The sequence below is a fragment of the Chelonoidis abingdonii genome, chromosome 13 (assembly GCF_003597395.2).
Source record: "Chelonoidis abingdonii isolate Lonesome George chromosome 13, CheloAbing_2.0, whole genome shotgun sequence".
Classification (NCBI taxonomy): Eukaryota; Metazoa; Chordata; order Testudines; family Testudinidae; genus Chelonoidis; species Chelonoidis abingdonii.
In genome coordinates, this window is record NC_133781.1 from 29,110,464 (window position 1) to 29,133,460 (window position 22,997).

A 22,997-nucleotide genomic window follows, 5' to 3' on the forward strand; every position below is an offset into this window, starting at 1 on the left:
CATCCTCGGTTGGCCTGATTCGGGCACCCCAATAAGGGACGGGTGATCAACCTAGTTACAACCCCACTGGTCTGAATCCGAAGTAAGCAGCACCCTGTGGCAGTCATTATTTTATTTGCCTTGTGGTGATATGTCGACATAGCTGCCACATTCTGCACAGCTCCACTTGTGACGTGTTGTGCAAATCACCCTAATTTATGTGCACATAACCATAAACCTCAATGTATGGCCAATACACCCAACAGGGATGGCTGCAGATGGGAGGGAGGGTGTGTAAAGGTGATGGGGAAGGTGAGTGGGTGGGTGCCCAGGTATCTGGGAGTGCTTGGGTGGTGCAGAAAATGCAGGGATCAGTCCACAAACATGGAGTGTTTTCGAGGCTCCAGGCCATAGAGGGGAGTGTTGGAAAAATACTAGGAAATTATCTACCATCTAGAAGCAGGAAACAGAAAGAAAAGATATTTTTTTCCCTTTCTAGTTGCTTCAAGTTAAAAGTAAATCGCTACTGCTGGTTAACTGAGTGGTGCTGATTTTTCCTGTCCTTTTGCAATACTGATCTTTCTTTTTTTCATGTGATAATTCGTAAATAATAATAAATATGTATTTCCAGTGTCCCTCACAACTTAGGTACTGGGCAAACACAAAGGAGGCCAGCTTCCTGCCCCAAACAGTTTACAGGGATTTATATTTATGTTCAATATGTTTTCCTGCCCTCAGTGAATTATTAGTATAAGACACCGCCCCCCCGGGGCAGATGTTCCATAGCTCAGCACCCAGCAGCTCCCACTGCGACTCTCCTGCTCAGATTTGCTAAAGAGAACCCAGTGTGCTGAGCTCTTTAGAACGCCTGGCACCATCAGACCTCCCTGTGCAAATACCACAGAGGGCTGCTCTCCAATCTGACTGTATTCAGGATACCTGGTCCCAGTTCCAATGGACGGCTTGTTTGTTTTGAAATAACCCACACCCGAATTCGGGACAGGGAAAGAATTCAAGAGAGCCCCCACAGAGTCTGTTCGGTATTAGAAAGAAAATTGTCAGACAATGAAGAATTCAGATGTTGTGTCCATGAATGGATGAGGCCCGAGGAAGGAAGCAAACAACTGGGAAAGTGTGGAGGAAGCAAATAAGCAGTGGTGTCAGGAAATGAGACTGGTTGTTAAAATGAATGGAGGGAACATTATCTCCCTCCTGCTCCTTCCATCTCTCTCCTCATTTTTTCCTCTTTACGCCTTGCTTTCTTTGGCTCTTCTTTGCTTTCATCTCAGGCATTCTCCTCTTGCGCGTCTTCTGCCTCCCTGTCCAATGCCACAAAATCCAGCCTAGTAAGGAGTCCTGTGTAGCTAGCAAGGTGGAGGGGGTCAGGGCTGAGAGCTCAGCGGCGCCCAAGGAAGTGACATCTGCTCAGCCTGCCTGCCTGGGAAACCACAATCTAGTTCCCAAGGTTCAAGACTTTCCCAGACAGCCTTGTCCAGCTTTTGATCAACAGCTACCAAACTCCGTCACGTGATACTGCAGGGGTCTAGGAACCACCTGCCTTTCTAGTGTGTACGGGTATCTATTGCACACACACACACATACATGTATGTCAGAACAGCATGAAGCAAGAGAGCCTTGCCCCCAGCGTTTATTCTGGGTATAAAATCCTACGTCCCTGCCCACCTTGGCTAATAGTCATTAATGAACCTGTCTTCCAGTGTGGCCCTAAATGCAGCACCACCATGGCTGGCAGACTGGCCAAGCAGCCCTGCGTGGGAGAGGGCCTTGCCCTGCGACAGAGCAGCAGGGCGTTCGAGTGGCACTGTGGAGCCCCGACCCCGGCCGCAGGAGCCATTTCTCTGCTCTATTAACTGATGATGCTGTTAATTAGCCCCCAGCAGTGGTGCGTGTGCCAACTGTGCTCCCCAGGCACTCCACCCTCAGCCCGGGTTCAAACCAGGCTGGGGGGAGCTCGAAGAGGTGCCACCTACTGGCCACACTGGGACGAGACGAGCTCTGCTTTTCCTAGAGGTAAGGTGCTCAGACGGAGCACTGCTGGGGGTGAGCGGGCGGGCGAATCCTCCCACCTCTCCAAACGCCTGGCGCCTCCGAGCAGAGCACACGACGCTCCTCATAGTGTTTCTGACCAACAGGCAGACGGGGGGGGTGTTCCACTCACTTTACACCACAGCCCCTTGGATGGCTGTAGAGACAAATCTGACTGCCCCTCAAAGACAGACGCGTCAACAGGCTCCCCAAGGGGCAGGTAACCTCATTCACTGGGGTGACTCTGTTAGCATCCTCTGGCTTCAGGCATGCACCCCATGCCCCCCAGACTGGAGACCCTCCCAAGAGCTCCCTTCCAGGCACATAACACACAGCCCAGGACCTAATGGCACAGGAACCATCTGCATCAATCTTTCTTCTGGCAGGTCTTCCAACCTCCAATGCAGGCGCTTGCATTGGGGTTCGCAGAGCTCCCCAGGGCACGAACTCCGTTAGCTTGTTGGGGCTGGGTTTGTACAGAGCCTTGCACAATGGGGGCCTCGTCCAGGCCAGCGGGTCCCAGGGGTTACTGTAACAGAGATCATATGATTGCCCCATTTTATGTATTGTGTGTGACTACAGGTGCTCCTTCCCGGTAGAAACAGGTGCCGCGAGCACACCCACACACGCATGCATGGCTGGCTATGAGTTTTTGGGAGACAGAAACTCATCCCCAATCCATTTCTCAGCCCCTTGCTGCACTCCTGTCACAAGCCAATGCAATACCACGTCACACAAGGGCCACCAAAGCGGGCAAGACCTCTTCTGTCTTCACCCACATTGCCCCCTGGCTTATCCCAGTCCTAGCTTGGCTTTCGTTCCCCGTGGCAGCAGCCTGGAATGGGGATTCCCTAGAGAAACTCTACACCAGCAGGTTTCAAGACAGAGACTTTCTGATGCTAGTAACCCAGATCAGCAGGGGGGGCGGGGAGAGAAATGGGCCTCCTTGTACAGGACCAGTTCTGCTCCTGATTAGGGTGACCAGACTCCTGATAAAATCAAGACTGTCTCGATTTTCAGGAGTTTATCCCGCATCCCGACCAGAGTATGGTCGGGAAGCCATTTGTCCCGATATTTTGTTTCCTGGTCTTCAGTGGCAATTCGGTGGAGATCCCTTGAGTCGCAGACAGTTTTCAGTAGTATTTCGGCAGCGGATGCTTCTGTCTTTGGCAGCAAGGTTTATTACCCATGGCAAAATACCACCGAAGACTGTCTGTGACTGATGGGCTCGCCGCCTAATTACCACCAAACTCCCAGATGGGTGAGTGTGAAAAAAACAAACATGACCCCCCTGCAGCGGTCCTGATATTTTCCCCTCAACATCTGGTCACCCTACTCCTGATTGACACCAGTGCCAATCAGGAGCGACTCCAACCAAAGCGAGTTGAAGGCTCCGTGATTTATCATTTAATCAATTTTCCCCGTATAATTGCCTGCACCCTTCATTAGCTCTTCTAACGAGCCAGATGTGAGCGAGGTACCAGCTGAGAGAGGAGATAACCGCCCAGATAATAAGGCCTGACCTCCCTACTCCCTCAGTGCCTGCCTGGGGCCCAGTTCTGCCTCCCTGATCCATCACAGAGACAGGCACTGAATTCTGACGCCAGGCCTGGGGGGGCATGGCAGAGTTCAGCATTCAGGTCAGCAATGCTGCAACAGACATGTAGGAGTCAGAGTCAAACCTTCGTGCTGCTTCTGGACTTGTTATGGGCTCCAGCTGTGGGGCACCTATGCCAGAATGGGGTCTCCCCAGCCCAGAGTGGTGGTAAAGCCAGAGTAACTTGATTACAATGGACTCCCTCCAGCATTATACCAGTAACTGAGAGGAGACGCTAGCCCATTAACTACAATGGAGTCATGTCAGATTTATGTCAGTAAGTATGTGATGCATCCAGCCCCTTAGATAAAATGGAGTCACTCCGGATTGACACCAGTGAAAACAAGACCAGAATCCATCCCTTTGTGCTACTGGGATTTTTTGACTGTACAAAAGTCCTTGGGGTATTTTTTCTCCCCAAACCTTTTTGAACATCTATAAGATACAAAGGCAACTTCCTAGCATCTGCTCCACTCACCCACCCCTATGTCACTCACCTGCCTCCCTTCACCCACTCCAGATGGCCAATGCTAGGCACTTGTAGCCAGTGTGAATGCAGATGCAGCAGACACATGCAGCTACTGCCGCCAGGTGCTCCGCCCCAGAACTCTTTTAACCTTTTAGTTGTTGGCTTCCTATAAAGGGCAAATCAGCCATCTAACAGTCACTAATGAGGGTGACAGTCGCTCTCTCCCCTCCAAATGCCCCCTCCCCTCTGGGCAGCCCTCTCCCTCTGACTTCTGGTGCCTGCAGAGGGGGAGATGACATCATACTCAAGCCTCCTGCCAGTATTCACAGCACCAAACGGTTAAGCCCCTGGCCCGCTGTAAAGCAGGGTGGTTTTGTAGCTAAGGCATGGACCTGGAAGTCAGCAGACACAGGTTTTTCTTCCCGGTTCTGACACTTACTCTTGAGGGACCGTAGGTAAGTCACTTGCACCTCACCTTCCAAAGAGACTCACCTACTCCTCCAGGGTGTCTGGTGCTTTGAGATCCTCAGATGGAAGGGGCTAGAGACATACAAGGCTGTGGGTGGAGTTTGCTGACAGTCAGCTGGCACAAGCCACATGAACCCCTGTGTCACTCGTCCACTGGTGCTTCTTGGGTCCTCACACTGCTCTCTGTCTTCTCCCTTCCTTGTTAACGGGTGGCAAACGAGCAATCAGGCGTGTGGGTTTCATCACTGCCCAGCTGGCGGCCCGCAAAGTGGGAGAGGGTCAGTCCCACTTGCAGGGGTGGTAACCATGCACAGACAATAAGTGAACAGCATGCTCTGAGCACAGGGGGATCCTAGGATAGCCTGCCACTTTGCACGGTTGTCAGCAGAAGGCTGGGGACAATGACCCTTTGTGGGGGCAGCTCAGCTGGTGAGAAGGGCCTGCGAAGCAGTGGTAGAGGCACCTGGCTGCCAGCAGCCTCCTGGGAAAATGCAGCTCTCCCCTTGGCACAGCGGGCATGGCCGGGGTGGCCTAAGCACTGGTTCTTTTGCAGGGGTACTGTGGCCCATCGGGAACACTAGGGCTGCTCTAACCCAAGCCAGCCCCAGGCGGGTAGAAGCGGTGCGTGATTCAGCCAGGATCCATACCAGTGTAGGGATGAATCTGGACACGATTCTGACGCTCTAGAGAGCAGGGAGCGGACAGGCCATGCACACCTGGGGAGCTAGGAGCTGGAGAGGGATGCAGATAGCAAAGCAGCACGTCCTGTCTTGTCCAAGCTGAACAGGGGGGCGAGCAGTGGGTTTGAGGGGGGAATGAAACCAGAGGCGAGAAGACATTTCAGGGGCTGATCGTTAAAGGTTTGATAGAGCCATTGCTCTATAATTATGACTCATGCCTAATTTGTGCAGCATCTTTCATGCCAGCCCCATCTCGAAGTGCCTGGCAGAGATCAATAATCTAATTACAGAGTCAAATGAGAGCAAAGGGAGAAATTGAGAGGGATGAGCAAGAGAGGAAAGAGATGTCCGCTGGCGAACTGGGCCAGGAGAAGGCTCTCACCCCACCAGCTGGGATGCAGAAGAGACAAGGGAACAGGAGGGGAGAATCCTTTTGAACTGTTTTTTGGGGTTTTTTTGGCCATGTGTTGTTTAATGGATAAAATAAACACACCGGCTGGCAGGGAGCGCTCAGCAGGGCACCTCCTGGTGCCCCACTGATTCCAGCTGTGCACTTGGCCTGGGGAGAGCAGCAGGCAAAGGGTTAGCAAGTGATGCCCCCCAGAGCAGTGAGGGGCAAGGGACCCCCATGATCTGCTTCCTCCACCAGTGCTGGGGGGAGACCATGCAAAGGCCTCTCGTAGGAAGGTTGAGATGGGTCCTGTGACCTTCTGGGAAGACCCTGATCTTCCCCTTCCGCCCTGCTGCCCCCTGCATCAGTCAGAAACACCCTCACCCACCCACCCCCTTTGCTGTGAGCTGGAGGGGCAACCCCAGCTAGGGAAGTACAGTCTAGTCAGCGAGATCTCCCCCCAGCCTCAGATTTGCCCGAGTAGCATGTGCACAGGACCAGGCCCTTGGGAAGGAGACAGGCATCTTTTCCAGCTAACTTAGTCCTGAATGACCATCTCTGAGCCCTGTTTATATTCCCCGAAGATCAAGGCAGAACGTGGTTATTATGCAGCAGTCGCTGATGTGCTAAGACAAGAAACCTGGCCAGCCCAGCTGCACATACCAGCTGTGTGAGTTCAGCACAGGCAAAGAGCCGCATGGGGGTGTGAAAGTAGAATGAATTATATTGTAAAAATAAGAATGGATTAAAGAAATGTTGTATGTACCTTTAAGCAGAAATAAGAAATGTTGAAATACAGGTGCCAGGAAAAGAAACATTAGGTATAAACAAGGGTGCTAATGGCGAAACATTAACAGAAGATTGGTAATAGTTAGTAAGGAAATAAGATATGCATGCCTAGCCCAGGTAAACTTATCAGATTCTGCTTCCTTTGTTATCTTGTTAAGTTCTCGTCCTTTTATCTGTATAAATCAGATAGTTTGTGTCTTGCATGGTGCTCACATTATAGGGGTTATTAGCAGAGCGCTGTGCTAATAAAACAGAGTGGTCTGACAAACTATGAGTCCTGAGTCTAACTTTGACAGGGGCGAGGGGGCTGGCGGGGAAGAGCACTCTCACATGGCTGGCTGGTGAGCAGTACGTGCTGATTTCAGGCAGAGGCTGCAGACGCATTACTGCTTAGGAGCTCGCCGGGGCTCCTTCAGAACAGCTGTGCAATCCAGAGCCACGGCAGCAGCAGGTGGCGAGAGGACTAAAGCAAGTATCAACAGAGCACAGTCAGGGACCCCCAGCCCCTGGGAACCTAACTCCCCAATCGCTGCTATGCCTTCATCTGGTTCGGTGCACAGAACACGGTGCTGTCTGGGCTCCCATGGCTGCATGGAAACAGCCATGCAGGGAAACAGGGCAGTGTAAGAGGGAGAAGTAGATGGATGCAGACCCAACGCCGCCCCTGCAAGCTCAGAGCATCCATCTAACCCAATCAGTCCAGAAACCAACCCAGCTCAGTGCAGCCCCTGCTGGGGAGGTTCTCCCTTGGCCCTTTTTGTTGTGCCAGATCCTTAACGACTTAGGCAAACTCAGGTAAGTTCCCAGTGTAGACCAGCCCTTAAACCTGTACCGTTTTCTCATGTAGACAAGGCCTAGCTGTCTGGAGAGCACCCTGATTGTGGCAGGGATCCAAAGGTGCTGTTGCAATACAAATAAGGCATGAAGTTTCCCCACAAGCATTTCACTTCCAAAGCCTCGAGAGAAACAACAGAGTGCTTGAGGGGCAATGACACAGCTGGGGGTGGGGAGCCCAGGACAGGATGGGAAGGGGGACAGTGGGCTGGGATTGAGGTGGACTGGAAGACGTGTAGTTAGGAGGGGGAGACCCCAAGACTAGAATGGCCGGTTGTGCTGGGGATCCGCAGAGAGATGGGGGGAGGGCAGCTCACCCCCCTGTCTCTGGGCTGTGCCTGGCTCTAACCCACAAGCCACAAAAAGAAACAACAAAACCCAGTCCCTGATCCTGATTGTGAGGAGAGATTAAAATTGAAACCCATACTTTCTGGAGCCAGGCTACGAACCTGAATGAGCCTTTAACTGTACTCTGACTGAAATTAACATGACTTTCCCTTTCTCCTGGCATGGAAAACAGCCACAGGCCACGTGTTCATTTATTAAATTTCAGGGCAAAGGGGCTGGATGTTTTGCTCTTTCACTCCACTTTTATTTGGCTTGGACTTTATGTCCAAACAAACAGATTCTGGCCTCAAGGGCATTGGTGTAAATCCAGAGTAACCCTACAGCGATGGATCAACATGGCTGCTCCCAGACAAGTCACTGAGATCAGAATCCTGCCCTAAAATAAGGTATTTCCAGAGAACTCATTTAAGTGGTCACGCTCTTTTCATGTTACAAGCTCAATAATAAATTGATTCTGCTGTGGTGCTGCGGTAAGGATCCAGGCCTGTCTGTTAGGCTCAGAAGCAAATGCAAAGTTTTCCCTGTCCCAGTTGGTGACGTAATTGACTAGCTGGAGCCACTGTGGCAAACACAATTATTTTCCAAATGGAACTGAAGCAGGGGAATGCTATTAAAGGTAGCTCTCGTTGGCAGTGGAAGCCAAAGCTGGTCTGTGTCAGAGCTATAGACGGAGAGGAGGAGGATGTGCAGACACCAACACGGGTATAGGCGACGGAGAGGGCAGCGCACTGCTAGGCATTCATGAGAGATGAAATGACACAGTCATTATCGGCAGCGGCCTTATCAATGCTATAAAGCTGCTGGAATGAGAAGGCTAGCTGAGTGCCCCCTTTGGACAACTGGGGGCATTGCGGGGGGGGGGGCTCCCATATTCCTCTGAAATACTCTAATCAGACGGGGAGAGCACAGAACAAGCTGGGAGAACTAGGTGCCTAGAACACCTTACTCACAGCCCTGCTTCGTTCCTCCCCTGTATGCTGCCGGCCCCTGGCTTTGGCCTGTCTGTGCTAGAAAACTACACTGATTTGGCTAAAATTGATCTAGTTAAACCGGTCCAAACCTCTAATGCAGGCACACTTAAACCGGTTTAACTCTCACCTAGATGGGAGCGCAAGACAGCTTCCAACACGTGCTAAGTCAATAGGAGTGAAGGTGAAGGAGTGTAAGTGTGGCTGCAGTAAAGATTTGCACCAGTTTAACTCATATCTGAGTGCATGTTACTAGTCTGGACCAGGCCTCAGGTCCCTTCCTTGGTCTAGTCAGTTGGATGGCGCGTGCGCGCGCGCACACACACACACACGCGCGCGCACGCGCACACACACACACACACACAGCTACTCGCAGTTCAAGATGTCTCCAGTAACACACACACACACACATGCACACGTGCGCGGGCAGACACACACACACACACACGCACACGCACACGCACACACGCACACAGCTACTCGCAGTTCAAGGTGTCTCCAGTCACACACACAGTACACCACAGCTCTGATACAGGAGACCGTCCTCTCAGTCCTGGTTCCCTGGGCTCTTCCAGAGCCTCTGCAGCCCTGGCCTCTGGAGAGACCCCACCAAGTCTGTGCTAGAGACCTCCAAAAATGTCCAGCATTAATCTGAAAAAATGTCAGAGGAGAGCCCACACAGAGCAGAGATCAGATCCCAAAACACATTCGGTTTTGGTGAGAAAACTGGTGCCAGCAGTGAAAAAACAAGCCACCCAAGCCCCTGCTCCGACTGCAGATACGAGCGCTCTCTCCCACAGGGGGAGTTAGACTGTGGTGCATTTAAATAGCCATGACGCACTCATTCCAAAGACAGAGCTGCTGCTCACTAGTATGCTGCTAAATCATTGCTAGAATTGCTTTATTCCACCAGGAGGATTATTATGTGAATTATGGTAGTGCCTAGAGGCCCTGAGCAGATCAAGGGCCATTGTGCTACATGCAATATATAACTATGGTATGAAACAGTTCCTGACCCAAAAAGCTTCAATCTAAATGGGCAAGACAGACCAAGGGAGGTTTATTAGCTCCCTTTTACTGGGAAACCAAGGCATGAACAAAACGAAGGGCCAGATTATCTGATGGCATAAATCAGGGTCACGTCATTGACATCAAAGTCACTGGCTCAGATTTGTATGGCAAGCCAGATCTCCAGTGCCCGGAGCCAGGGCCTTAGCTACCTCTCAGATGGGCCCATGGGAACCAGAACGGCTTGTCCCCTTGGCTCCTGGCTCACTCTCCATGTTGAAGCTACAGGACTGCGTAGGGCAGGTGATAAGGCTATGCCTGCAGTGCGTGGCGCCGGCCGTGCCGTGAGGGACGCAGTGAAGGCCTGATGACTTGGCTTGCTCCTCTTACGCCCGTCGTTCGGCACAAGCTCTCTTTTACCCATTGTTCCGGCGTGCAGGCTCCAGCCTTCCCACACTGGTGAGGCTATCAGAGAATCCCCCAGATCAGGGGATTTCAGTGGGGGGAAAGGGCAAGCTTTAAATAACCATGGATCAATTCCTCCAGCATAAACAAGCCTCACAGCGATGACCCAGCATTTCTGCTGTCAATAATTAACAAAGCAGAAAGCAGTCGGAGCTGCAGGGGGGACCTCCAGACTATCTAGTCACAGAACAGGAGCCACATTTAGCTGGAAGGGGATGGGCCTGGTTGAGAGGCCCACTGCCTCCACCAGGATTTCCAAACGCAGCAACCAGGCCAGTGCTCTGCTCTGGGTGAGCCTATTCCATTTGTTAATTTCACTGCTCTGCACCTCTGGGCTATGGTTTATCCCTCAGAGTGTGTGTAATTAATTCTCAGTTAACATTAGGGGGGACATCCACTCTCCCATGTTCCTTCAGGGGAGTCTGTTGGCTTCTTTCGCCACACTGTGGTGCCAAATCCACACAGGCTAACGATGATTGAAATGCCTCTGGGTTGAAACGGAGCGACACAAACGGCCCCATCCATGTGGCTGGGGGCGAACTGTTCCTACACAATCTGGTGCTGGCATTGGCAGCTAGAGATGGCAGGAAGGCAGCACTGATTGACGGGGAAGATGGGGAGAATCTTTGGAAGAGTCTGGCTCATCATCGGGGGTAGCTGGAGGCTTAAGCAGCCAGGGTGAGGGGCAGATTGGACGCTTGAAGCATGGAGGGAAGAAAACACACCAGGCTGCTGCTCAGGTTTGGGGCTGGCTTCACTGCTCTGTGATCCTATGCTGTTCATTTTATTTATTTATTGTTTTAAAGCTTTAGACCCAAGTGAAGAATGTGGAAGGGGTTGTGGGGAAGGGGGTTGCTCTTTGTGTTCCACCATCGGACGGTTCATTAAAAAAGGGGAATTAAGACTGTAATTCGTATGGCTGTGCAGGCAGCCTTCAAAACGTGCCCCAAGTCTAACTGATGCAATGTCACCTGCCTGAACCTGCAGCCAGCCTGAAACAATTGCTGGGAGGTAAGTGTGAACTGCATTTCAATGGGGGTGTTAACTCTGGAGTTTAACAACAGCCATTTAAATGTCAGCACTTGACCACTGCTGATCAAAGCAGGAAAGACAGGCAAGGGTGGCTCATATTCTGAAGCTCTCCTGGGAATGGAGTTTTGTTTTGCTGTCTCAAGTGGGTGGAACTTGGTTTTTGTGTGATGCATCAGAGATCACCACTTCCCTCCCAAAATTTTTGTCCTGTGCCCAAAAGCGTCTTCTACTCCTTCCATGCTGCCACCCATGCAGCATGAGCAGGGAATTGGAGTAGGCAGACAGGCACACAGGATGCAGCAAGACATTCGTAGAAAGGAAGCATTCAGGATTCCCTTTCTTGAACAGAGGAGCGGCATGCAGTGAGCCCCTACCCCCATGTCTTTCACAGCCCGCTCCTTAACTCTGTTTCCATGACAGTTATCTCATGGGATTTTGCTTACAGTGAAGTGAGGTTGCAGTGACTTCCCCTCCGACCTTGAGGAAATCAATCTATGTCGCCTCCAAAGGAAGGCAGCATGATCTAGTAGTCACAGCAGTGCATAGGGGCCACAGCACCCAGAGAATAATCCCAGTTCTCCCACCACTTTCATAGTTTCAGAGTTTAAGGCTAGAAGGGATGACTAGATCACCTAGTCTGAGCTCCTGCATATCACAGGCCATTAAATTTCACCCAGTCACCCCAATATTGAGCCCTAACTTGGCTTAGACTAAAGCCTTTCATTCCTCAGGAGGCTCAGCTGCATTCCACAGGCAGAGAACAAGCTGCCACCAACATCCAAGGCCCCTCCAATGCCAGGGATTTGATTAGGGGGACATACTCAGGTGCTCCCAGATGGTGAGATACACCCCACACTGCAGGGGAAGGCAGGAAAAACCCCCAACGTCACAGCTAATCTGACTGGCGGAAAATTCCTTCCTGACTCCAAACTGGTGCTCAATATGACCCTGAGCATGTGAGCAAGACACACCAGCCAGGCATCAGATAAAGAGGATTTTTTGTACCAGCTCAGAGCCCTGATCCACCCTGTCTGGTATCCCATCTCCAGTGGTGGCCAATCATTGCCAAGCACTGGTATGAGTCCCTGGGCTGCCACCCACACTCCTCCTCTAGGTCCGTCTCCCCATCACTCAGATGCAATAATCCTGACCTGCTTCTTGGGAGGAGTGTGGGTAAGGCTCTGTTAGTTCTTGCACGATGCCTTATGATCATCCGGAGACAGCTACGGCAGAGGTGAAAAGTCTAATTTCCCAGAACCTCAGCAGAATCTTGTTCGAACGAGGGAGGACCCTCTGCAATGACCCCTCCACCTTTTATTGTTGTTGACGCAACATCTACTCGCCCAGATCTGAGCTTTCACCTGATAAGAGAATCCAGATTCTGCTCCCATTTCCTCTAATGCATGTGAGATTTCCCCAGCTATGGTGCCACAGCAGCTTTATTTTTAAACTGAAACCTACGCAGTAACGTCATGCATAGCAATAGTAGCATAAAATCCCCTTCCTAGCACTGGCAATGCTTGTCCAAAACACAAACCGTTATCCCCATGGGGAGTCGAGAAGCTAAACGCTCAAGGAATGTGCTGGCTCATGCCAAGCTATACTCAGTTAATTAAACCCGTCAGCAATTTAACAACAAGCCTGTAACACACAATGGGCCCCATTCTGCTCTCACTGACACCGGAGGAAAACAGGACTAGCTGCAATGAAGTCGACTCAGCACCCCCAATGTGAAAAAGAGAGGAGACTCTGGCACAGGGGGCGTAACCGTTCCATCCACTGCATTAATGGTGTTGATAAAAGGAAAACACTTCTGTTTCCAGTTGGCAACTTCTCTGCAAGCTGGTTGTGCTTCTCTGCTGGCGATAGAGCAATACAAAGAAAAGTGAAACCCACACTGGGAAATCTGCCTTTCCAGACACACCAGCCAAGAGTTCCAACAGCCAGGGTGAAATTCTGGTCCTAACGGAACCAGCGGCAAGATTCCCATTGATGTCCACAGGGCCAAGATTTCACCGCATGTCAATTCCCCAGTGTATCTCACCAAGGGAGAAAACCATCATGGTAAAGTCTGAGCAATATATTAACTGAGCTACTGTCAAGCCTGCCTGCCTGCCTGCCTGCCAGCCAGCCGGGGGAGCACAAATTGACAAAGACATTCTGGCCTCTAAGTTTGGCCGTCTCTATTTTTGAGAAGCCAGTCAACTTCCCAGTCAGATATTCGTTCCTGCATTTCTCTCCCACTGGTTTTACTGTTCACCAAATCAGCATGGAAACTAGATTGGACATTAAGAGCCCCCTCTGGCTTCTCTTGCCTATATCCCCTGCCTGTCACCAGTGTGGGACATCCCATGTAGTTATGCACAAATGATTCTAATGCTACACACAGAATTTTGTCTTTGCATATGGAACAGGCTGCAGGGGTGGGTGAAATCATAACAGCCCATCTCCTCTGAACTGGCATCCACACAGATTTACAGGATCTGCTCCTACGCTGGGTTAGAAATCAGCCCTAAATCTTAACAGGATCTAAAATAGCTTAGAAGGACCCTCTCAGCACAAACACTGCTAGACCCTGTTCACCATCGCTGGCCAAATACCATTTAACTCAGCCATGTAGATGCAAGTCAGTCATTTTTGTTTGGTTTTTGGATCAGGGTGTTGGTTTAGATGCAGGTAGGCTTGTACGTGAGCGTGTATGCTAAATGAATTTCAACAGCTCATAGATCTGTGAATCAAATTACAGCAAATCTCTGCGTGCTCTGCTCAGTAGGAAAGAAGGAGCAGGTGCTACTGGGCTTGAGGGCACTGAATAAAGCATTGGTCAACAGGGAGAATCTGCACCTAAGAAAGTCACATGTAGACATGTGGCCTGGTGCAGTGGAATTTGTCACAGAAGGAAGGAACTTAGCTGGGACATGCACATAAGTCTATGGGTGGGGAGCTTATAGAGGAAGAGACCGTGTATTGTCCTGGAGTTGGAATGATCAGAGCATGTGGAATGGTTTACCTCGTTAGCAATGCAAACTGGGGGGGGGGGGGGAATGGAATGGAATGCCCCCTACGGATCTAAAGAGGGAACTGACAGCACCCCAAGAGACAAAGTGGGTGAGGTGACATCTTCTGTTGGTGAGACAGACAAGCTACACAGAGCTCCCCTTCAGGTCTGGGGCAGATTTTTCACACCTTGTGTCACATAACTGGGTGAACCTCACTTTTTAGCATAGAGCTGGGCTAGTCTCCTCCGTTCCTGATGGGGGGAGCCAGTGGAGAGAGGATAAGCCCCTTGTATGTGGTCACACAGCAGGGGCAGGAACTGCACTCAGCTGCCCTACCTCCCCCGCAGTGCCCTGAGCGCCCCACTCGTCGGTAGCAGTAAGGAATAACTAAACCCTTGTGGGAACGGAGGTGCATTCCCAAGTACCGTGCTGACCCCCAAGGGAGCCCTGTGTTCAGCTCTGGCTGAAGTCACCAGAGAAGGCAGCAGTGTGTGGTCATCGCACTTGTCCTCTTCTCAGAAAGTTCCCATTAGCAGAGGCTAGGCAGGGTCTGCTCCTGAGAGGCCTGTGGGGCCGGGACTGACACTGACAATGCAGCATAGAGCCCCAGCCCAGAATCAGCAGAGGTGGCTGCAGGGGTGCACTGGCAAAGGGCAGTTTGCACTGCATGGGCACCCACCCATACCTGCGTCCAGTCGCGGCAAGCAGCCTTGTCATTCAAACTGATGCTGAATGGAAAGGAAAGGTTCTTCCCTTGGCTGGGGCAGGCGACAACAATGTGCAAACTGCCTTCCGCTAAGTCCAAGGAAACGTCAGCGCCCGGCTTTGGCTTCCCTACAGAGCAGCTGCCTGGATCAAGGACAGCATCTAAAGCGCCACACACGGGACTCAGCAAGGTACAAATAAACCTCTCATTAGGATGCTGACAGCTGCACCATCTGCTCTCTCAGATCCCTGATGCCCTGCGCTCCTTTCTGAGCCTAACTGGGATATTTATTTCCAGGCTGTTTATTTCAGGGAATGGATTTTTCCATCCTCCTTGGGATTTTTGAGACTGTTAATGATTTTCCTTTGGACTCCAAGGTCTTCAGCTCTGCCTTGGGATGTGAACTTCCAACCTCAAATGGGAATTTCAGCCCCTCTCTGGGTTAATCACCTGGCTCTTTGGTCCAAGCTGGTCTTCATTTCCTGCATTCTCTTGTCTCTTTGATGAGCGATGAAGGAGGGTGCAGGGAAGTAGCTATTATTTCATTGCATCCAAGCTCTCCAACAAACCAGAGCAGAGGTGAACTCCCCCAACCCTGTCTTCTGGTTTTCCTGCTCAAGTCATTGCTATTTGGTAACTAACTCCTGGTGAAAGACAGGCTGCCCATCCATAGCTCTCAGCACATCACACATTCCAGGCAGAAAGCTCAAAGCACCTTGCAAAGGCTGCATCACAATCCCCACCTCTCCCTGTGCTCTTGCCAGGACAGCTGGGACCTGGAACCCCTGTTAGCCCCAGGAGTTGAACTCATGGGGCCAGGGTGCTGTCTGTACACTTTCCTAGCTGGGATTACTTCCCATTTCAGGACCATCAAGACTTTTCAAGTGACATGTTGGTCTGATCGGTCCTGCTGCAGCAGGCAGTTCCAGCGGTAGCAGGAGCATCAGTGTGTTTTCCCCCACATGTCTGGGCTGATTGTCTTAAACCTGGTGCCAAGGAGAGTCATGTCGCTGGCCTCAAATAAATCTGGAAGCAATAATTAAAAGAAATGAAGTGTCACAACACTCGTTTCAAGGGAGAGAACTCGACAGAGGTGAAAGTCGAGGAACAAGGAGGGTAAGTGATTCAGTGCCGGATCTTGCATCCTCTATACCCACAAAGTGTCGTGCTGAAGTCAGCATGTCTGCTGCAGTGAGCGAGGACAAGTCACATGAGCATGCATGCAAGGCTGGGCCCTTTCCTTGTGTCACACAGAAGGGAATCAACTGGCTCAGGAGCTTTGGTTTGTTTCAGTCCCTGCACTAACCACACCCAAAGGAAAGCAAGTCAGGATGGAAAGGAGCATCAGGCCTGATGGCTTTCCCGTGGCTAAACAATATATGCTCTTTTCAGAGGCCTTTTCCTTCCGATCCCAGTTTGCTCAGATCAGGGAAAAGTCCTTTAGAAACAGACAACACTGTTTTCTGACCAAAGAGCCTGAACTAGTGAAACTAAAAACCCCAACACAGAGAAGTAGAGAAAGTTGATGAGATTCACTCTCCCTTAAATGGTTCATATTTAAAAACCTATCCTGAAAAAATCTCACTCTCCTTCATGCATGTTTCTCCACCTTCACCCAACCACACTGCCTTGCTCCACGCCAGCCTGGTGCTCACCTGTTTAAGGGTTTTGCCAGTTCCAGTTTCCATCGTGAAATTGATGCTAAATTCTCTTTTTTACACTCCCCATTGACTCAGCTTTACAAATAAACAGCGTGTGCTGCAGGACGCTCCCGGGAATAGAAGTTCTTGAGAACTGGATATATACTACAATGATGAGTTTGCAAGATGGGCCAGCTCTGTCCAGGGGGAGATGAAGCCATACTAGTGTAGATAATGGAGAAACCCAACCTGCTGCACTCTGAACAGAGCCTGCTTGGGAAATCCAACCTGCGCCGGCTGCAGCCTTATCGCCCATCCTCACATGTGCCTGTTGCAGGGGAAACCTAGCTCCCTACTTGGGTGGGCCTCTCATTTGAGGCCCTTCCACCCCATCCTTCCCCTGTTTTTGGTGCATGTGTCTCTCCCTGATACCTTCCCTTTCTGCAGCCCTGCGTCTCTCTTAGCCCCCTCACCTCCCGTCCCCCAATAAAACCAACCACCTCTGCGCTTCAGCAGCTTGCCAGGTGCTCTAGCTGCTCAGCGATTGCTTGGAACAAATTCCTTCTTTGGGGGCAGAATTGTGCAGATTAAACCATAGCTCAGAGGAATGCGGCTGGTTTATTGGACGCTGGGCTTGTTGTGGGGGCGATAATGGTGTTGGAGAGAAAATTGATTTTAAAAGCGGCTTGAATTTGAGGCACAGGAGCCAGAGCTGCATTCCCCTCCCCCTCTCTTTGTGTTATGGCCACATGGGGAGGGGGACAACCCTTTAGTTCCCCAGGTCCAGATCAACTCACCCTGCATCCGTCCCCCCCGCTTGTCATCCTCCTCCCAAGAATGCAGCTGGGTCTGGGCAGGAGCACACCACCCGCTGTGAGATGCACACGCTGCGCGGCAGCTGCGCTAGCATTATTGTATGCCACTTTGGCATCACCTCCCCCGTGCAGGGACATGCCAGCCCTGCCTGTTAAACCCCCGTGCAGAGCCGAGGGATTTTCCTCCCTCCGCGCCCGCGCGGCAAACCTGCCCCCTTCCCTTCTGCATCAGGGGAGGAGGCTGCTTGCTGCAAAGCTCAGCCCCCTGCTCAGAGGAGCTGCTCCCCCCACCCCCGGCACAGAGCCGGTGCACTGGTGCAAAGCGAGCAGCCCTGTGCATGACGCAGCCGCTGTGCGCGGGTCAGGGGAGGACAGGGTCTCTCTTCGCCTCTGCTGCTGGGGGAGCGCTCGGGAGATGCTCCTGCGGCGTTAGCTCCACCTGGGTGCGAGCCCGAAGCCGGCTGCGGGCGCCTCATCCCGGCAGGCAGCCGCCGAGCTCCCGTCTCCCTGAGCAGCAAGAGTTGGATTCCCTCCCTGCAAAGCAGGGCAAAGCTGAGCTGGGGCTGCGGCAGGCGAAACGCCCCCCAGGACCAGACGGATGTGAGTGAGCTCGAAGGGGAGCGGGGCTGGGGCAGCCAGACCCCACACCTGCATGGGAGACTTGCAGCAGGTGAAAACTTCTGGAGGGGGAAGGCAGCTCTGGGACCTGCTCTGGGAGAGGCTGCAAGGCAGGGCTGAGATCCAGGCTTGGCTGCTGCTCTCTGAGGGGGCTCCCGAGAAACAGCCCCCCCGATTGTTTGGAGCCAGGGACAGCCTGGCTTGGTGCAAAGGGGGAGAGGGGGCCTGGCCGGCTGGGCTGCTCTTTCCCTGCTCAGGAGCCTGTGACTAGCTGCGGGAGGGGGGCTCTGGTTTGGGGGAACAGCTCAGGGATATGGGAGGGCAGTTTAGGGAATGGGTCTCGGTTTGCTATCAGGAGCTGGGGGAGTTTGCAGAGTCACTTGCTCCTGGTGGGGGTGGAGGGGAAACTGCATGTGTGGATTGCGGGGGTGACGGGGGGGGGCTTGTTTTCAATTTTTTCTGTGCCCCCTCCCACCTTTTCCATTCTTCTCCCTCCATCTTCACTGAACCCTGTGAGGCTTCTCTCACCCTTTGAGGCTTGCCCCCTCCTCTGGTCTCAGCAGCGGCTCGGGCAAGGAGATGCCCCCCAGCGAGCTCATCCCGTCCCCCCCGCCAGGCATCAGGTCTCATTCCCTCTCATCCCTCCCCCCCGGCTTTTCTTACCCTCCGCCTCTCCCCACTAATCCCCTGCCCAAGGCGAGGTAGGAGCCAGTGCCCAAGGCAGGGAAAAACCCCTCCCTCCCTCAGCCAAGCCCAGCGGGGGCTCAGCCCTCTACCCCTTTGGAGCCCCGTTCCCGGGGATCTGCACCGGAGAAGCCTGGAGTGATAGGAGCCAGGAGGGGCTTCTCTGACAGCAGTGGCCCTTCTGCTAAAAGGTGCCAATTAAGACATCCAGGAGCGTCCCATTGCTCCTGCCACAGCGCAGCTGGAGCAAATGCACATGAGCCTAGCAAGGGGCTCATGCTTGGACTGAGCAGCAGACAGCTTTAGCCAGGCTGTGCAGAAGTTGCTGCTAGAGAGGACTGTCTGTGGGAGTTCGATAGGATGGGATGGGGCAGAGGCGGGGAATGGAGAGGAAGAGCAATTAGAAAACGTGCAAGATTGTTCAGGGTACTTGTAAAAAACTAAAACGATTTGCCTTGGTGCTTGTGTTTTCCTGAGCATTCGAAAGGGTGCAGAACAGGTTTTCCACGGGAACAGGTTGCAGCAACAGTTCCCTCTTAGCTCCTGAGTCATCAGAAAAACTGCTGGCACATTTAGTTGGTTTCATTGAACTGAAGCTCGTCCATGCTACTACTGTATTTGATTTGCCAAGCCAAAATCATTCCTGGGGTAACTCTACTGCCGTCAATGGGTTTTCCTCAGGATGGGGTTTGGCCAGTAATATTTAGATGTTACAAAAACAACAGGAAAGAAGGAAGAAATTTCTAACCTGTCTGAGACCAGTGGTCTAGCTAGGTCAGCCTCCTAAATAGGACACAGGTTTCAGAGGCAGGTAAAGAAAAACTGCAAGCGGTAGTCATGGGAGAAACTGTCTCCAGGGAACATTCCCCCCAACGACCCCTGACCCCCACCCCACCAGCAAGAAGTTGTCTTAAGCCCTGAAGCAGGAGGCTTAAGCAATAACGAATGCGCTTCTTTATTCTTGTTTTGTTGTGTTTGATTTTTAGATTTCTCTGCCCCACTCCCGTAAACAAAGAAAGATGAGAACTCATTTCATCTGAGTTTTACCTGCCCCTTGAACAACGGCACCATGGATCTGGGCTACGAGCTGCCCAACGTCACCGAGTTCTGGTTCTCCTCAGCCTCCCAGTTCGACAACTTCTCCACGGAGATGTCTGCCAACGCCTCCCAGAACACTACGGGCCAGCATTTTGATCTGACCAGCAACGCCATCCTTACTTTCATCTACTTTGGGGTGTGCATCATAGGCCTGTGCGGCAACACACTGGTGATCTACGTCATCCTCCGCTATGCCAAGATGAAGACCATCACCAACATCTACATCCTGAACCTGGCCATTGCAGATGAGCTTTTCATGCTGGGGCTGCCATTCCTGGCCATGCAGGTGGCTCTGGTTCACTGGCCCTTTGGCAGAGCCATCTGCCGGATTGTCATGACAGTGGACGGGATCAACCAGTTCACCAGCATCTTCTGCCTGACCGTCATGAGCATTGACAGGTATCTGGCTGTAGTCCACCCCATCAAATCCGCCAAGTGGAGAAGGCCCAGAACGGCCAAGATGATCAACGTGGCCGTGTGGGGCATTTCCCTTCTAGTCATTATGCCCATCATGATTTATGCTGGGATCCAACACACCCATGGAAGGAGTAGCTGCACCATCATCTGGCCAGGCAAGTCCAGCGCATGGTACACAGGGTTCATCATCTATACCTTCATTCTGGGCTTCCTGGTGCCCCTCGCCATTATCTGCCTTTGCTACTTGTTCATCATTATCAAAGTCAAGTCCTCCGGGATCAGAGTGGGCTCCTCCAAGAGGAAAAAATCAGAAAAGAAAGTCACCAGGATGGTCTCCATCGTAGTGGCAGTCTTCATCTTCTGCTGGCTTCCCTTCTACATATTTAACGTCTCCTCCGTCTCCGTCTTCATCACTCCCACACCCTTCCTGAAGGGTATGTTTGATTTCGTCGTGGTTCTCACCTATGCCAACAGCTGTGCTAACCCCATCCTCTACGCCTTTTTGTCCGACAACTTTAAGAAGAGCTTTCAGAACGTTCTCTGCCTGGTGAAGGTCAGTGGCATGGATGATGCAGACAGGAGCGACAGCAAGCAGGACAAATCCAGGCTAAATGAGACCACGGAAACTCAAAGGACTCTGCTCAATGGTGACCTTCAGACAAGCATCTGAGAGGACTCCAGGATTGCCCTTCTCAGCTGTCCTCTTTCCTCCTCCTCCCCACTCCTTTATATGGCAGTAGCACATAGCAAGTCAGGTCAAGAGTACTTGGTCTTTGTTGCTTGTCTTAGGGGATGGTGATGCAGGGATGGGAGCCTGTGCCAGGAGTAGTCTCTCAGCAGAAGGCAGGTTGGTTTTGAGTATTCAGAAAGATGCTGCTCAAATACAACTTCATACATGGAACAGACACACACACCTGTGTTTAAACATATAACATGAGGTCATGGGCCAAATTCATTCCTGCTGCAACTGCATTGGTTGCACTGGTGTTACCCCCAGGGATGTGTTTGGACATACAGAACACATTCACACATCTCTAACCATACCCATGTAAATGGGCAAATTCAATAGAGTTGCACATGTGTAACTGAGGCATTTCTGCTGGACTTGGTTACACATACCAACATGCTCCATACAGCATAGATCACATATGTCTAAACAGAGCTATTCATGTCTGTTTCTTTGCAAATCAGGAGACTTAGCTGAAAATGAGAGAGAGAAAGGGAGAGAGCGAGCGCGAGCAAGCGAGCAGTCTTAAGAATCAGAGCGCACACACACTGAGATCCTCCACTAGGACATGAAGAATATTTCATTTTATTACCCAGCTAGTAAAATTTTATTTTTTTAAGAATGAATCTCCTGAAGCTCCCCTAGTTTTATTAGACTGTTACTGTATTTGTTTACAAGTTGCTTTTCCTGCCACCGGAGAAGCAACAGATCAGAATGAAAGAAACCACAGCAGAAAGAAAATATCCCAGCCCCAGTACAGTGTGTGTGTGAGCGAGAGAGAGAGAGGCTGGACAGATAGACTCCTAAGAGATTTGGAACCCAATTCCCATTAAAATTGATGCCTTGAGGCAGCCTGGAAAATCTCAGTTTATATACACATTCTGCAGTCAGATACATACGTGAGCAGTTATATTTGTGGTGCACCTTTGATCACTTGACCTGGACTCTGCCCACCAGTCCATCTATCCAGCATTACTTCTCACTTCCCAGACCTTAGAGCAGCTTCAAATATAGCCACCTTCCCTCCCCACACCCCCTCGCTTAAATCAACTTGCCATAAAAAAGCTTTTCTCCTCTCCCTCAAATGTATACTGTTTCCCTTCTTCCACCCGAAATGAACTATAAACACTGCTCCAAAGGGAGGCATGGCCATCTTCAGTCCTGGGCTAGTGGTGGGTCCCCATAGTCACACAGCCGTTGCTTTTCTGTTGTTTTCCTCTAGTAGAATATGGCAGGGACTTTTAGCGAGCGGCTGACTGAGAGGCATCAGAGATTAGTAGCAGCATCCTTTCCATGGAAAGTACCTGCAAGTTTTTAATCTGCAGAGACACACACAGATTCTGAGTGCCGTTCAGTTCTAGTGTTCATGATGCTGGGACTGAAACAGCTACTGGAATATTGCTGAGGTGTATGTGTGCTTTGTGTGGTGTTATTACACAAACACACATACACACACTCTCTCTCTCTCTCTCTAAGGCTGTATTGAATCCATTGGCTCTCTCTCTCTGGCTGCTCAGCGAGACCTTTAAGTCCCATGTGCATGTTTTCGGTTGATGTTCCTGGCGAAGGCTGGCTAGCAAGACAAGGTGGATGCTTTACTTTGCCATTGCTCTGAGCGTGGATGTTTCTGATGCCGCAGATGTTGTCTAAAGAAGGTACCAAGTGAGAGGCTAAGGGACATTTGACAGCTCTGTCTAAAATACTGACAGATGCCAGGCAGGGTTGGTGTGTGCTTGGTTCTAAAATTTAGTTACCATTGGAGAATGGAGGGGTGGGTTCAGATTCTGGGGGAAATGAGCTGTGATACTGCCGGGCCAAATTTTCTTGTCAGTTACAGTGATGTAAATCTAGCCTAACTCTCTTCTGAAAGCAGAGCACAGCTTCTCCACACCTGTGAAGGCAGCTGTAAAGTGCTTGGGGGAGTCTGGAGCCATGGTGCCAAGATCCTATGGCGATAGATGTAAATACGTCAGCTGGGTCAGCGAGGATCACATGCTGGAGGCTAGAGCAAATGGTAATTGCTGGGTTCACCTGTAGAGAAATCTACTGATGCTAATCAGATCTGCTCCTCGCCGCCAATCCACTCTGTCAGAGTGACTTTAGGGAATAGGGAAACCCTGCCAATAGGGAAACCCTGTGGCTTAAGGGGTCTGATCGGGGGAAAAACAGAACAGACATTTTTTTCTTTAAACCCTCAGTAGGTCTCCAATTGCACTGGT

The 22,997-nt window shown here is 51.3% G+C and overlaps 1 protein-coding gene across 1 annotated transcript; it reads left to right on the forward strand.

Moving 5' to 3' along the window:
• Positions 1-17,699: 17,699 nt before the first annotated feature.
• SSTR2 (somatostatin receptor 2) lies at positions 17,700-22,238 on the forward strand. The gene is made up of 2 exons (XM_032797252.2): positions 17,700-17,834; positions 19,523-22,238. The coding sequence occupies exon 2, from the start codon at positions 19,606-19,608 to the stop codon at positions 20,719-20,721; it is 1,116 nt and encodes a 371-aa protein (XP_032653143.1). The 5' UTR covers positions 17,700-17,834; positions 19,523-19,605; the 3' UTR covers positions 20,722-22,238.
• Positions 22,239-22,997: the final 759 nt, after the last annotated feature.